Source organism: Volvox carteri (assembly GCF_000143455.1).
Source record: "Volvox carteri f. nagariensis unplaced genomic scaffold VOLCAscaffold_126, whole genome shotgun sequence".
Lineage (NCBI taxonomy): Eukaryota > Viridiplantae > Chlorophyta > Chlorophyceae > Chlamydomonadales > Volvocaceae > Volvox > Volvox carteri.
In genome coordinates, this window is record NW_003307669.1 from 61,677 (window position 1) to 73,790 (window position 12,114).

At 56.8% G+C, this 12,114-nt stretch overlaps 1 protein-coding gene across 1 annotated transcript in view; it reads right to left on the reverse strand.

The window, feature by feature from the left end:
* VOLCADRAFT_108499 (uncharacterized protein) overlaps positions 1 to 8,102 on the reverse strand; it is a gene marked incomplete at its 5' end in the record, with an annotated part of 15,460 nt that extends 7,358 nt beyond the window's left edge. Inside the window, 21 exons of the mRNA XM_002959111.1 lie at positions 267 to 358; positions 656 to 718; positions 796 to 801; positions 1,009 to 1,083; positions 1,698 to 1,805; positions 2,351 to 2,433; positions 2,729 to 2,802; positions 3,051 to 3,121; positions 3,476 to 3,587; positions 3,946 to 4,106; positions 4,189 to 4,206; positions 4,446 to 4,579; positions 4,759 to 4,885; positions 5,139 to 5,204; positions 5,248 to 5,389; positions 5,428 to 5,526; positions 5,754 to 5,895; positions 6,108 to 6,315; positions 6,668 to 6,900; positions 7,130 to 7,214; positions 8,085 to 8,102. Of these exons, the coding sequence (XP_002959157.1) occupies positions 267 to 358; positions 656 to 718; positions 796 to 801; positions 1,009 to 1,083; positions 1,698 to 1,805; positions 2,351 to 2,433; positions 2,729 to 2,802; positions 3,051 to 3,121; positions 3,476 to 3,587; positions 3,946 to 4,106; positions 4,189 to 4,206; positions 4,446 to 4,579; positions 4,759 to 4,885; positions 5,139 to 5,204; positions 5,248 to 5,389; positions 5,428 to 5,526; positions 5,754 to 5,895; positions 6,108 to 6,315; positions 6,668 to 6,900; positions 7,130 to 7,214; positions 8,085 to 8,102 (2,117 nt within the window). The remainder of the gene's footprint in view (positions 1 to 266; positions 359 to 655; positions 719 to 795; positions 802 to 1,008; positions 1,084 to 1,697; positions 1,806 to 2,350; positions 2,434 to 2,728; positions 2,803 to 3,050; positions 3,122 to 3,475; positions 3,588 to 3,945; positions 4,107 to 4,188; positions 4,207 to 4,445; positions 4,580 to 4,758; positions 4,886 to 5,138; positions 5,205 to 5,247; positions 5,390 to 5,427; positions 5,527 to 5,753; positions 5,896 to 6,107; positions 6,316 to 6,667; positions 6,901 to 7,129; positions 7,215 to 8,084) is intronic.
* Between the last annotated feature and the right edge of the window lie 4,012 nt (positions 8,103 to 12,114).

Consider the following 12,114-nt stretch of genomic DNA (forward strand, 5'->3'; position numbering starts at 1 on the left):
AGGGGGAGGGGGAGGGGGGAGGGGGGAGGGGGGAGGGGGATATGGACTGGGAAAGAGCGTGGTGGGGGTGAGGAGGGCCCCCCACGGACCACTTGGTGATGGCCATTTGCATCCGTTGCACCCACCATCCAGGAACGCCGATGACGAACTCGACACTACTCCCTCACCCCCTTGACCACTGCCTGTTATCCAACGAGTGTGGAGTCCCCTCTCCTCCTCCTCCTCATCATCATCATCAACATGATGGGGAGGGCGCCACCACTCACCAAAAGTATCCGGATGAGTGGGCCGTGTTTCCGTCAAACAGACCCATGGGTCGCTGACTTGGGTTGAGGGTCGTCCGCATCCACCGGTGGTCCTGAGGAGGCGGGGAGAGCCCCACGGGGGGGAGGGGCAGAGCGGGAAGTGCATGTATGTATGTCGGGTTACTTGCCCAATATGTGCCAGGGGGGGTGCCAGATGAAGCTGCTGCTCGGCTCGCACCTACATACATACGTACATATGCACCACCCCACTACTTCCGCTAGGCTACAGCCGCTGAGGTGTTTCAGCCCCGCAACCCCCCTTACTCCCCTCACCCTTCCCCCCTTTTTCCTGTGCCATCTCCCACCCACCCCCCCACACACACCCCACACACACACGCCCTCTCACTCACCCCAATGGGCTCGGGCAGTACGGGGAAATTGTACCCCGCGAATCCCCCGCTGGCGGCATTGTCCTGCATGTGTATGGGGAGGAGAATGAGAGAGTTCATTCGAGGTCTCGAGGGACCTTCAAACACAGAACCCAACGCACCGCCCTCTGTGGGCGGGAGTGGACATCCCAAGGTGCACATGGGGGGGGAGGAGACAAGGAAGATACGACCCTTCGGCCCTGAGTGTATGTATGTATGTATGTACGTAGGTAGGTATGTGTGTGCACGCACCGCATCTCACTCGGGACTTCCTTCCGTCTTTCCCCCCGTCCCCCCTCCTACTTCCCCTCCTACCTCCCCTCGCACATCCTCACCTTAAATATGTTGTTGGGGTTGGATGAATAAAACACACCGGCAGCCGCATCGGTGGGGTGGGCGAGACCAGGACCCTGTGTGTGTATGTGCATGTGTACGGAGTGCATGTTGCCAAAACGGCATAGGCGGGGCGGGCAGGGGAAAGGTCGGTGGGGGGTGTATTGCCGGGCCGGGTGGGTGGGGGTCCCAGAGCCCCCCCCCCCGTGGAACGGGGACAGCCGTAGTCGCCAACTGGGGAGATGAAATTCGCAACCGGATTTGATCCGGGGATTTCCCAACTCCTAGCAATTTGCACCAATGTAAGAGCCAGGCAAAGAGTACTCAGGGAGATGCCAAGGGAGCTGATCCCTTCTTACACATGCACACATGCACACATGCACACATGCACACATGCACACATGCACATATGCACACATGCACACATGCACACATGCACACATGCACACATGCACACATGCACACATGCACACATGCACACATGCACACATGCACACATGCACACATGCACACATGCACACATGCACACATGCACACATGCACACATGCACACATGCACACATGCACACATGCACACATGCACACATGCACACATGCACACATGCACACATGCACACATACACACATGCACACATGCACACATGCACACATACACACATACACACATACACACATACACGGACCCGTTCACCTGTACGAACACCTCCCCGCTCTGTGTGACACCCCCGGCCGGTTTCCCGATCACGTGCACGTAAGCCCCCAGGTTGTGCTGTAGCCAGTTGCCCTCCTCAACACCGTCCTGGGCGGGGGAGAAGAGAGGGGGAAGTTATGGGGGGAGGGGGGGAAGAGAGGGGGAAGTTATGGGGGGTGGGGGGAAAGAGAGGGGAAAGTTATGGGGGTGGGGGGGAAAGAGAGGGGTAAGTTATGGGGGGAGGGGGGGAAGAGAGGGGGAAGGTAGGGGGGGGACATACTCCCAAATGAAGGAAGCAACTGCCATCGTTCCCCATAAGCAGATGCCGGAGGGGGAAATGGGGGGGAGAGGAGCACACGGCACAGGGTTTGAGCGTTTGATACTGACATTGCGACGTGATAGCGAGGCATCCCCCTTCACATAACGGAAGTCCCCATACACCCATACACATACCCATACACACACCCATACGCACACCCATACACACCCCCATACACACACACCCATACACACACCCATACACACACACCCATACACACCCTCATACACACACACCCATACACACACACCCATACACACACCCATACACACACCCATACACACACACCCATACACACACACCCATACACACACCCTTCCTCCCTTCCCCGTACCTCCAGGTAGAAGCAGCTGCCGATGGCGTGGAAGGCGGTGTTGTCGTACAAGGCCAGGTTATTTGCGCCGTGGATCACGAAGCCTACGAAGCAGGATATCGGGTCCGGGAGTTCAGGGGGTCCAGGAAGGGTTTTGGGGACGAGTACACCATCATCGAACCTCCTGCTTGACTGGCATCGACAGCAACTTCCCGCCGTCCCCTTTTCCTCGCGCCAAGCACATAGCCGAGGGTGGCAGTGTGTATATGTGTGTGGGGGGGAAAGGTCTTTTCCTGCGGCGTATGTATATCTCCCGAATGAAGGAACGAGCAGGCGAGCAGACGAACGGACGAATGGAGAGATGGAGAGATCGAGAGATCGACCTTTTCCGAAACCTACATCGGTAGTACGACGCAAACACAGCGCAGTCCTTAGCGTACGACAAGCCGCCACCAGCGTCGCCCACGTTATGCCTTTGCGGGTTGGTGGGAGGCGGGGGAGGGGCGGAGGGGAGGGAATCCCCGGGGGAAGAGGAAGTTGGGCTTGCCACTTGTTAGCAGCAGTAGGGCCGAAGCTTACACGGGACGAGGACGAGGACGAGGTCGAGGACGAGGGTGGTCATTGGAGAACAAGATAGGATTGTATAGTGTGTTGCAGCAGTAGCAGTAGCAGCAACAGCAATAGCGGCAGTAGCAGACACGGAGGAGGATTAGTAACGTACCAGTGGAAGGGGTATGCTCCGAGTACATTCAGTTGGCCCATAAGGTACGACAACACACCTTCCAACCGACCCTGCAACCAAACATAACCGCCCGCAGGTGGAGTGGGTTCAGGGGGGTGTCAGGCAGTTAGGCAGTTAAGCAGTTAGGCAGTTAGGCAAACTGAGGACCCTACCAGAGCAACTCCCCCACCCCACCCCAACCCAACCCAACCCATCCCTGGAGTACTTCACCCTTCACACCCTCCACACCGCAGCGACCGATCATGCCATTCACTTCACTACTCGCAACAAGCCCGCATGATCCCACATCTATACCCCCGCCGAGCCCTGTCCAACCCCCCTAACCCTCAGACCCCGGACAGGCCTTACCCCCCCCCTTATACACGCACCGCAGCTATACCCCCCTTTCCTCCCCCCTCCCCCACCTGCCCCATGATCTTGACATGCGCCCCCCGGGATGTGGTTCCGGAGCCCGGCCAGCTCTGAAGCAGCAGCGAGCGACTGATGAGGCCCACCTCACTCTGATACTCGGAACCGCTGCGGGGGTTGGACAGTTGGGGGTTTGGGGGGAGGAAGGGGGGGGGAGGGAGGATGTTGCGGCTGGGTTTAGGACTTTGGCAAGCTGCTTTTGCTGTTCAGAGTGTTTCTGAATAGATTGAAAATGAGAATATGAAGACAGGAAACGAAGGGAAGGTCAACGAGGGGAAGGTTAGGGAGGGGAGGGAGGATGTTTTCAAAATGGAACTCTCTGATTGGCGAAGAGGGAGGGATGGTGGGATGGTGGTGGGGTTATACCGGGTTGTGTATATAAAGTTGGCAACGGCTGTACGCATCACTGGTGGTGGTCGGTGGCCCTCTCCCACATAGTATATCCCCCACCCCGCCGGGGCCCTACCCGTAGTGGGAGTACTGGAACTGCCGGTCAACCACCACCGTACGACCGTCCGCGCTAACCGACTGTACGGCCGCCACCTCGTTCTGGTTCTCGTACTCGTCTCGGTAGATGCTGGTGGTGACAAACAGCAGCTGTCCTGGGAGCCAGGAGGATACCGAGTCCTGCGTGGTGGGGGGGGGGTGGGGGGATGGGCGGGTGCACACATACATACATACATACACGTGTGTATGAATGTATGTATACCTGTGTATTTCTTGTGACCTGGGCCGCGCAGGCAGGAGTACACACGGGTAACTTAGGGTGCGTGTGTGTTTCGTTTTAGGAGCTAAACTGACTAACCCATTTTGGCATGCATTCCTCTTGTTCCCCTCTTCACATAACTCTACACCCTAATTTTACCAGACAAACAGACAGACGTACCCCCCAAGACATTCGTGTCGGGTCTGTTGGGCATCCCCCCACCCCCCACCCCCCACCCCCCCACCCCCACATCGGTCCACCTGCAATGTCATGAAGTTGCTCCCCCGCTGTACGGTGGCCGACAGTCGGGTCCACGTGGGTTTGTACGACGTGCCGTGCAGATCTAGTTGGCCCCCCGGGAGCACCTGAATACCCATATCGCCCTCCGGAACACCTGACCGGGTGGGAGGGGGAGGGGGGAGGGGAGGGGGTGAAACACCTACACGGTCATGTGCCCCCACCTAAACATTCATTTTCCTTCTTTTACGACTAAAGATGCATTTCACGCACATATACGCACCTCCACACACACTAACACACCCACCCCACCTCACCCCACCCCCCGCCTCCCACCTTCCGCCGGCTGGAAGGTGAAGGTGATGGGACCCCCCACTCGACACCCCTCGCCGCCCACCCTCAGCCTGCCGTACACATAGATGGCGCCCACCACTAGGTGGATGGTCGCGTCGTCGAAGATGAGCTGTGTGCGGAGTTGGGGGCGGGGGGTTACGGGGGGTTACGGGGTACGGGAGGCACACACACAAAAAAAAATACCCACAACAGAACACACACGTGAATCAAACTGACAAAACAGTTGACGGCAGTGGCGGCAAACGACCAGGAAGTAACCGTACAAGGAATCATGCTGGAAGCAGCACGTACGAACATCTCTCCCCACACACACACCCTGTGCCTCTCTCTCCCCCCGGCCCCCCGCCCCTCCTTCACTCGACCTGCCTCGGAGCTAGCTGGAATTCGAATGGACGCGAACACGTTACCGTCGCTACCGCTGCTGGCCGCTGTGGAGGGGGCGGAGGTGAAGGAGCAGCCGGTGACCAGCACCCTCTTGTTGGGGGGCAGCACCACTGCCGACCCGCGGGTCGGTGGGGCTCCCGAGTAGCCCCCTGACGCGGGCCACGTGGCGGCTGCCTCCCACAGCACCAGGTCGGGTAGCAGGTGGGGGCAGGGCCCGCTGGGGGAGGAGCTGCGGAAGGGGGGGGGGAAGAGGAGGGTAAGACGCACCACTGGCGAGTGAAGCAGATATACCAGAAATAGGATACTCCAGGAGAAGAGTTAAACACTGCATCAGGAATATTGGTGTTGGCGGGGTGTGGTGAAGGGCTGCGGGAGGAGGAGGTGGCATGGGAGCCGGGGTACCGGGAGACGGGGGGATCTCGTGCATACATCACGTGCATCATTGCTGCAACCGCCATCATTGCCATCATCACAGCACCACCACCACCACTAGAGTCACCACAAAACCACCCACCGCTTATTTCCCCCAGCCACACACACACACACGCCACACAGCCATAGCACCCCAAACACACGAGAGGCCGCCGCCGTACCGGACCCGGGCCGCAGGGTTGTAGTTGCACTTGCTGGGGGGTGCGGAGGGAGCGGGATAGGTAGCGGGGTCGATGCCGGCGGCTGCGGGGGAAAAGCCGCCAGCAGCCAGACACTCCTCCTCACTGTCGTACGTACCCCATCCTGCGTACGGCAATATGACAGTATTCGTTCATGACGCCGCAGAATTTCAAAACAAGGAGTCAGCCAAACTAATCCACAGAACCAAGAATGACCCAACCAGAAGACTCCTACCACATCTTAACCACCTCTTAACCACCTCGTAACCAACTCTTAACCAACTCTTCACCACCTCTAACCACCCCCGAACCCCTCCCCCTATTTCAGGCTCTCACCCCGGCTGCACAGCATGCACGACTCCACCGCGGACGCAGGGGCCACCCGGCGGCACTCGCCCCTCCACAAAACACACTCCCGTTGCGGGTAGTCCCGGGGGGCCACCCAGCACTCAGTGCGGCGACCCCCTGAGGTGGGGGTGGGGGAGGAGGTGCCGTACGTCACCCCGGTGTCACCGGAGCTGGGGGCGGGTCCCGGTCCTAGGGGCTGGTGGGGGGGAGGGGGAGGGGGGCCTGGCGGGCTGGGGCTGGGGCTGGGGCTGGAGCTAGCTGGTGATGGCGGCGATAGGGGCTTTATCCCGACGGCAGCGGTGTGATCGTAGCTTGGTTTAATGCTACTACTGATGGTGTTGTTGCTGCTGGTGTTGTTGCTGTTGCTGTTGTTGCTGCTGGTGTTGTTGCTGCTCCCAACAGAAATAGCGGCGGGTGCGCCGGGTGATGAGGGTGGTGTGGAATAGTTGAAGGGGCTGTTGGCGACTTGACGGTGAAGTCGTTGCTGCTCCGTCTCAGGAGGCGGAGAGACCGCCGCCGCCGGAACCGCGGGATTCTCCAACACCGACGACGCCGTCGGCGTTGCAGAACCAGCCGACGCCCCATCCGCCACTGCCGCTGCCGCCGCCGATGATGTTGGTGATGATGTTGGTGATGATGTTAGTTGTAATGATGTTGGTGATGTTGGCGAGCTGGCGGAGGGGTGACTCGCGGCCTCTTCCACCGGACCGGCTGGCGGCAGCGGCGACGGTGACAGAGGCGGTGGCTGCTGTGCTACCGCCGCCGCCGTCGCCGCCATCAACTGGCGGCGGGGCAACCGGCGTGTTGCGGCACCGGTGCTCCACGGATCAGCCTCCGCCGCCGCCGCCGCCGTCACGGCGGAGTGTGATGGCAGTATGAGCAGTAGCAGGATTGCTGCCGCATTAGGGCGTGTCGTCATGGGATGGGGGGGTGGGGGGGATGTCCCGGAGAGCCGCGGGGGGGGGAGGGGGCGCCGGGCGGAATACCGCCACGTGTACCTGTGGCCGTACCTGTCGTTTTGTACGGAGAGGTCGGCAAAGGGAGGCACAGATAAACAGACGGACGGACGGACATGCGGACGCCTAAATGAACAAGCTGATAAGAGAGAGAGAGGGGGGGGCCGGAGATGAACATGCAGCTTGCGATGGTCGGTATGTTCCCGCCGCAAATGGACAAGGACAGGGAAACAAACCCAAGCAGGGCCAGAAATTACTTGCGATGTCATTCAATCAGTGTGCTCGCCGGCAAACGTACCCCGCACAAGGCAGCAACAGAAGCAGCTGCTTGCGCTTCTCCTTCTCCTTCTCTGCTGTTATCTCCCTGGCGTTAAAAGTCAGCAAATAGTTACCTATCCATCAAGAGCGCTGCTTCCTTGTGCTCACTTTGTACAGCCTGGCAGCTAGTAGTCCTGAAAATTCGGCGCTTGTTTGACTGGCTGTTTTTGCAGCTGGGTTCGTCCAAGTTTGTTCGGCAGGTTGTGACGGCGTCTTCTTTATTAAAGGAAGGATGTGCAGTGGTAGAAATTAGCAGCACTGTTCCGCCGCTGGGGTTCCGCCGCTGCTGTTGTTTTTGCGCGCCGCTGGCATGCGCTGTTTATTGCAGCTCCTTGCGGACCTCGTTCCCGGCGCTCCAGGAGGAGTTTCGCATCAAAGTCAACCCCGCGGCTGTCAATACCTTTTGCAGCAGGTACAGAGAGGCCGACGGATTTTAGATGGAGCTTGATTTTAATCGGTCCGAGCCGGCAAGGAAGTTTAAGAAATCACGCCTCTTAGGAAAGGCTTTAACCCGGGTCAAGTTCGTAAAATCTGTTCTGTGTCTCACGTAATTAAGTGAAAATCGTGCCACACTTGCTTTACGTTGGCGCGCTTGCACGCAACTTTGTCCGCGCGTGACAAATTGCAGCACATGCACATAGGATTAAGATACGATCCGCCAAATGGAGACGGGTCCCCGGACCTAGCGGACCTTCCTCTCCGGTAACATAAAATGCGTTTGGCAGCTAACCTAACTTTATTTACCACCGCTGCTGGTCTTCGCTATAGTGCTGATCACCGATTCCCTATTCTATTGTTCGCTTGGCCATGGGCGGAAAATCTCGCGCTCTTTTTTAGTGACCCGTGGGTCAGTTGGTATTGCCGCGCTCACGCACTGTTTACGTGAAAATTCTCAAAGGCTAATGCGAAGAAATAGTCAAAGAAACAAGCAGAAAAGGTTGTCAAGAGATGAGCGAGCGTGCACTGTGTGCATGCTAGCTAACAGCTAGCTCACCAGAAGCCAATTCAGCGCCCGTTGAAGGACGCGCACATGACCAACCAGTTACGTCCCGACAAGGAACTGGCAGAGAAGCCAAAATACATTGTCAGTAAAGCAAACGATTATGATTATAACAAGTTTCCCCCAATCCGTAACTGACAGGTTCGTACGAAATCCTCAACGGGACAGCTGACAACCGCCACAAATATAATACGTAACGGTTATCACATGTTGGTTTGTCAGTTAGCTCCAGGGTTGGTTGCTTGGGGGGGCTGCGTTGCGCAACTTGCTTGGCATGATGCACAATGAGGTCGCGTGTAACCCGTCGTACCCCGCCTCGTCGCCCCCGGACTGACTGCTCGCGGGCGAGATACAGCGCCGTCTTCAGGTTTGCATGATGGTGATAACCTCCTCCTGCCCTCATGTTTAGTTGGGCAATTTGAGAGTCGTGGCCTCCGCCATACTGGCCACGTAATACTAACGACGTAATACTACATACATCACTCCTCCATCCACCCCGCCCGGGCACTCCATGACCGAAACTGTTGGATGCTGGGGAATGGAGCGGGCCGAGACAAGTATGTGCGCAGCAGGGAGTGCGGAGATCAACACGCAAAGCGATACGCAGTAGTATTTAGTACATAATGTCCACATTGGCAAACATAGCAGTAGGTGAAAAATTGCATTTGCTGGGAAGTTGTGCGCGGTGTGCTGCCGTGTTAAACGACGGGCAGGGCATGGTGATGCCCCTGGACAGCACATCACCCCAACAACTCAACATCCCCAGCTGCAAGAAGGCCCGATAGCTGCATGAGCAGTAGACAACGCTAACGGAAAGGAAACGCTATCATTAGAGTCATTTGTCTCGTACGTGTCTAGCCTCCATTATTAACGCAGGCCCGGTACGAGCCCTCATTGCTGCCCTCATTACTCCCGCTGGGGCCCCTATTAGCCCTATCAGCCGGGGTAATGCAGGCAGCAGGGGGCAGGGGGCAGGGGGCAGGACCCCGGCGGCCTAAGGCACGAATATCCGGGGGGTGGTTATGGGTGCACCGAGGGGGTGCGGCAAATCAGACCGATAACTGGTGACAATTATACGTCGTAATCGTGCTATTGACTCACCGATGAACGTCGTACTGGCTAATTAATTGGCTAGCACCACACATCACACGGTGCAGGTGGTGCAGATATATAAATTCGATGCGAGAGGCCTCCTATTCCTATTCCACCCGACCCCGAACAACTACCAAGTGACAAGGTACGATACCTGCCTCCACAAGGCCCCTCCGCACCGCCGTATGACCCACCCGAGCCAGGCCGGACCAGGTTTTTATGAAGTAATATATTACTAAAAAGGAATAAACAAGCATTGAAAGCATGGGAACGAGTAAAGTTAACGACTTAACAACTAAGTCAGGCGGCTGGCAGAGGTTAAGGCCTGGCTTCTGCTCCCGTCGCGTCCCAGCGCGTCCGGGTTCAAATCCGCCTGCCAACCTCTCGGGGTGTTCGAGAGGTGATGAAATGGGAGGTGGCCCCCCATCTTGTGGACGGTGTAGGACGAGATAAAATCAACTCGCGAGCTGACCAGGAACTAAGTTGACGCGCCGTTGATCCGCTAGATTTGGTTGGATGCTGGTGGTGAGTTGCCGAACCCAACGAATACATTCTGAAGTCGGATGGGGTGACGGATTAGGGTGCCCCTCTAGCAGGGGAGAGCAGGGAACTGCCTCGGGAAGGAGGCCACTGGTGAAGCTTAACCACCCTGTAACAACATCAACAACATCAACTAACAAGAAAACCTAACAGGCATTTTGGCCTTTGGAAAAAAGGAATAAATTGAGGCCGACCCGTACATTTTCATTCCTTCAGCCCAAAACGTCCATTGCTGCCAGATTGCTCCGTAGTTTGCAGAACTTTGTATTTTCAATCATTGAAATATATACGAGGGGCCGTAAGAAGGTCAAGACCGTGAGACAACGCGGCATAGCCAAACACGCACGCACAAGTCAATGACCGGACACACGAACGAAAAAACGCGCCAAACTCAGTGCATGACTCTTGGTTTTTGTACATATCGGGGGGGGGGCGGGCGGGGGGGGCCGGAGCCCACCCCAGCGCCTCACAATTAAGGAATAAATTAAGACAACCTGTTGTTAGTTAGGTTGGAATAATTGAGACCCGTCCTAAACGAAAAAAAGCCTGGGCCGGACCCCACCCGACCGACCCGTCCCTTGGGGCGGAACGCGAAAGAATACGGGTCGAGCCGGTCGAGTCAAGCCGGTGTTGAGCCGAGCACTTCGGTTTAAGGTAAGCCGACGGATACGTTTCTGTGTGCGACGTCTAAGTGTGAACGGCATTCCGACTCCAGCATTTTTACTTTAAATAAGATACATCTGACATGCAAGCCAAAAATAACATGTGATGCGCGACGCAAAATAAAGGAGACGAACGACCCTGATGAGGTAAGAGCGAGTTATTTAAACCCCGGATCTATCTGGCCTGGTCACCCAACGCACGGAGCCCCGGTGCAGAGTCCGCATCCAAGCATACCGGGTTCAAATCCGCCTGCCAGCTCCTCGGGTGTTTGAGGAGTGTTGAAATAGGAGGTGGCCCCCCATCTTTTGGCGATCAATGCGGATGTGACCGCCTTGAGCCGCACAAACAGCTCAATGTGCCTCGCAAACTCCAGTCCCTCGGCAAAACGGAAGGGGACAATGACACCTGGGTCGGCCGCGACTCGCCGTGTCACAGCAACTCGCAGTGCGGCAGCATCGGCTGAACACTTCAATTGGTGATTTCTGTTAGGGGCCTGACACACGGCACACGGCCGTTCAGCTGAGGAGGAGAAACTGCAGACAACGGACCAGATGGAGTCAATTTCGCCATAGTATGCCGGAAGCTGGTTTTCCTGGAAGAATGTAGCCGCCTGTGGCGCCATGTCAGGATTCCCATGTGGGTCAACATTTGTCAGGTGGACCAGATATTGGGAGGTGCGTGACGAGCTATCAGACCCTATTAGTACCATATTAAGTGGAACAATCGACATACAGAATTCCCTCAACACACTATGCAGCCGGCTGGCAGAGGTTAAGGCCTGATTTCTGCTCCCGGAGTGTCCGGATTCAAATCCGTCTGCTGGCTCCTCGGGTGTTTGAGAAGTGTTGAAATGGGAGGTGGCCCCCCATCTTATGGACGGTGTAGGACGTGCTAATATCAACTTGCGAGCTGACCAGGAACTAAGTTGAGGCGCCGTTGATCCGCTAGATTTGGTTGGATGCTGGTGGTGAGTTGCCGAACCCAACGAATACATTCTGAAGTTGGATGGGGTGACAGGATTAGGGTGCCCCTCTCGCAGAGGAGAGCAGGGAACTGCCTCGAGAAAGGGGGCCGCTGGTGAAGCTATACCACCCTGTAACAACATACATACCGCGCGTGCCGGTGTCGATCAGCAGCAGGAAAGGCTCTAAAAGGGACCAAGCAAGGCAAGACCCCACCACGGCCCCGACAACTCCAAGCAACAAGAGACCCTCCCCTGTCCTCCACTTCCGAAATGTCGTACAACAGCAAAAAACGGAAGTAAGGTCCGGTACAAACGGAACTAAACCGAGGGTGCTAAAGGTTTCCCAATAACAGACACGACCTCCTTATGCTGAGGAAATTAACGATCATGCAGACATTGGCTTGCTAATTGCCATAGCATTGCAGCAAGTATTCGCTAACGCGATGATGCGATTACTTTCTA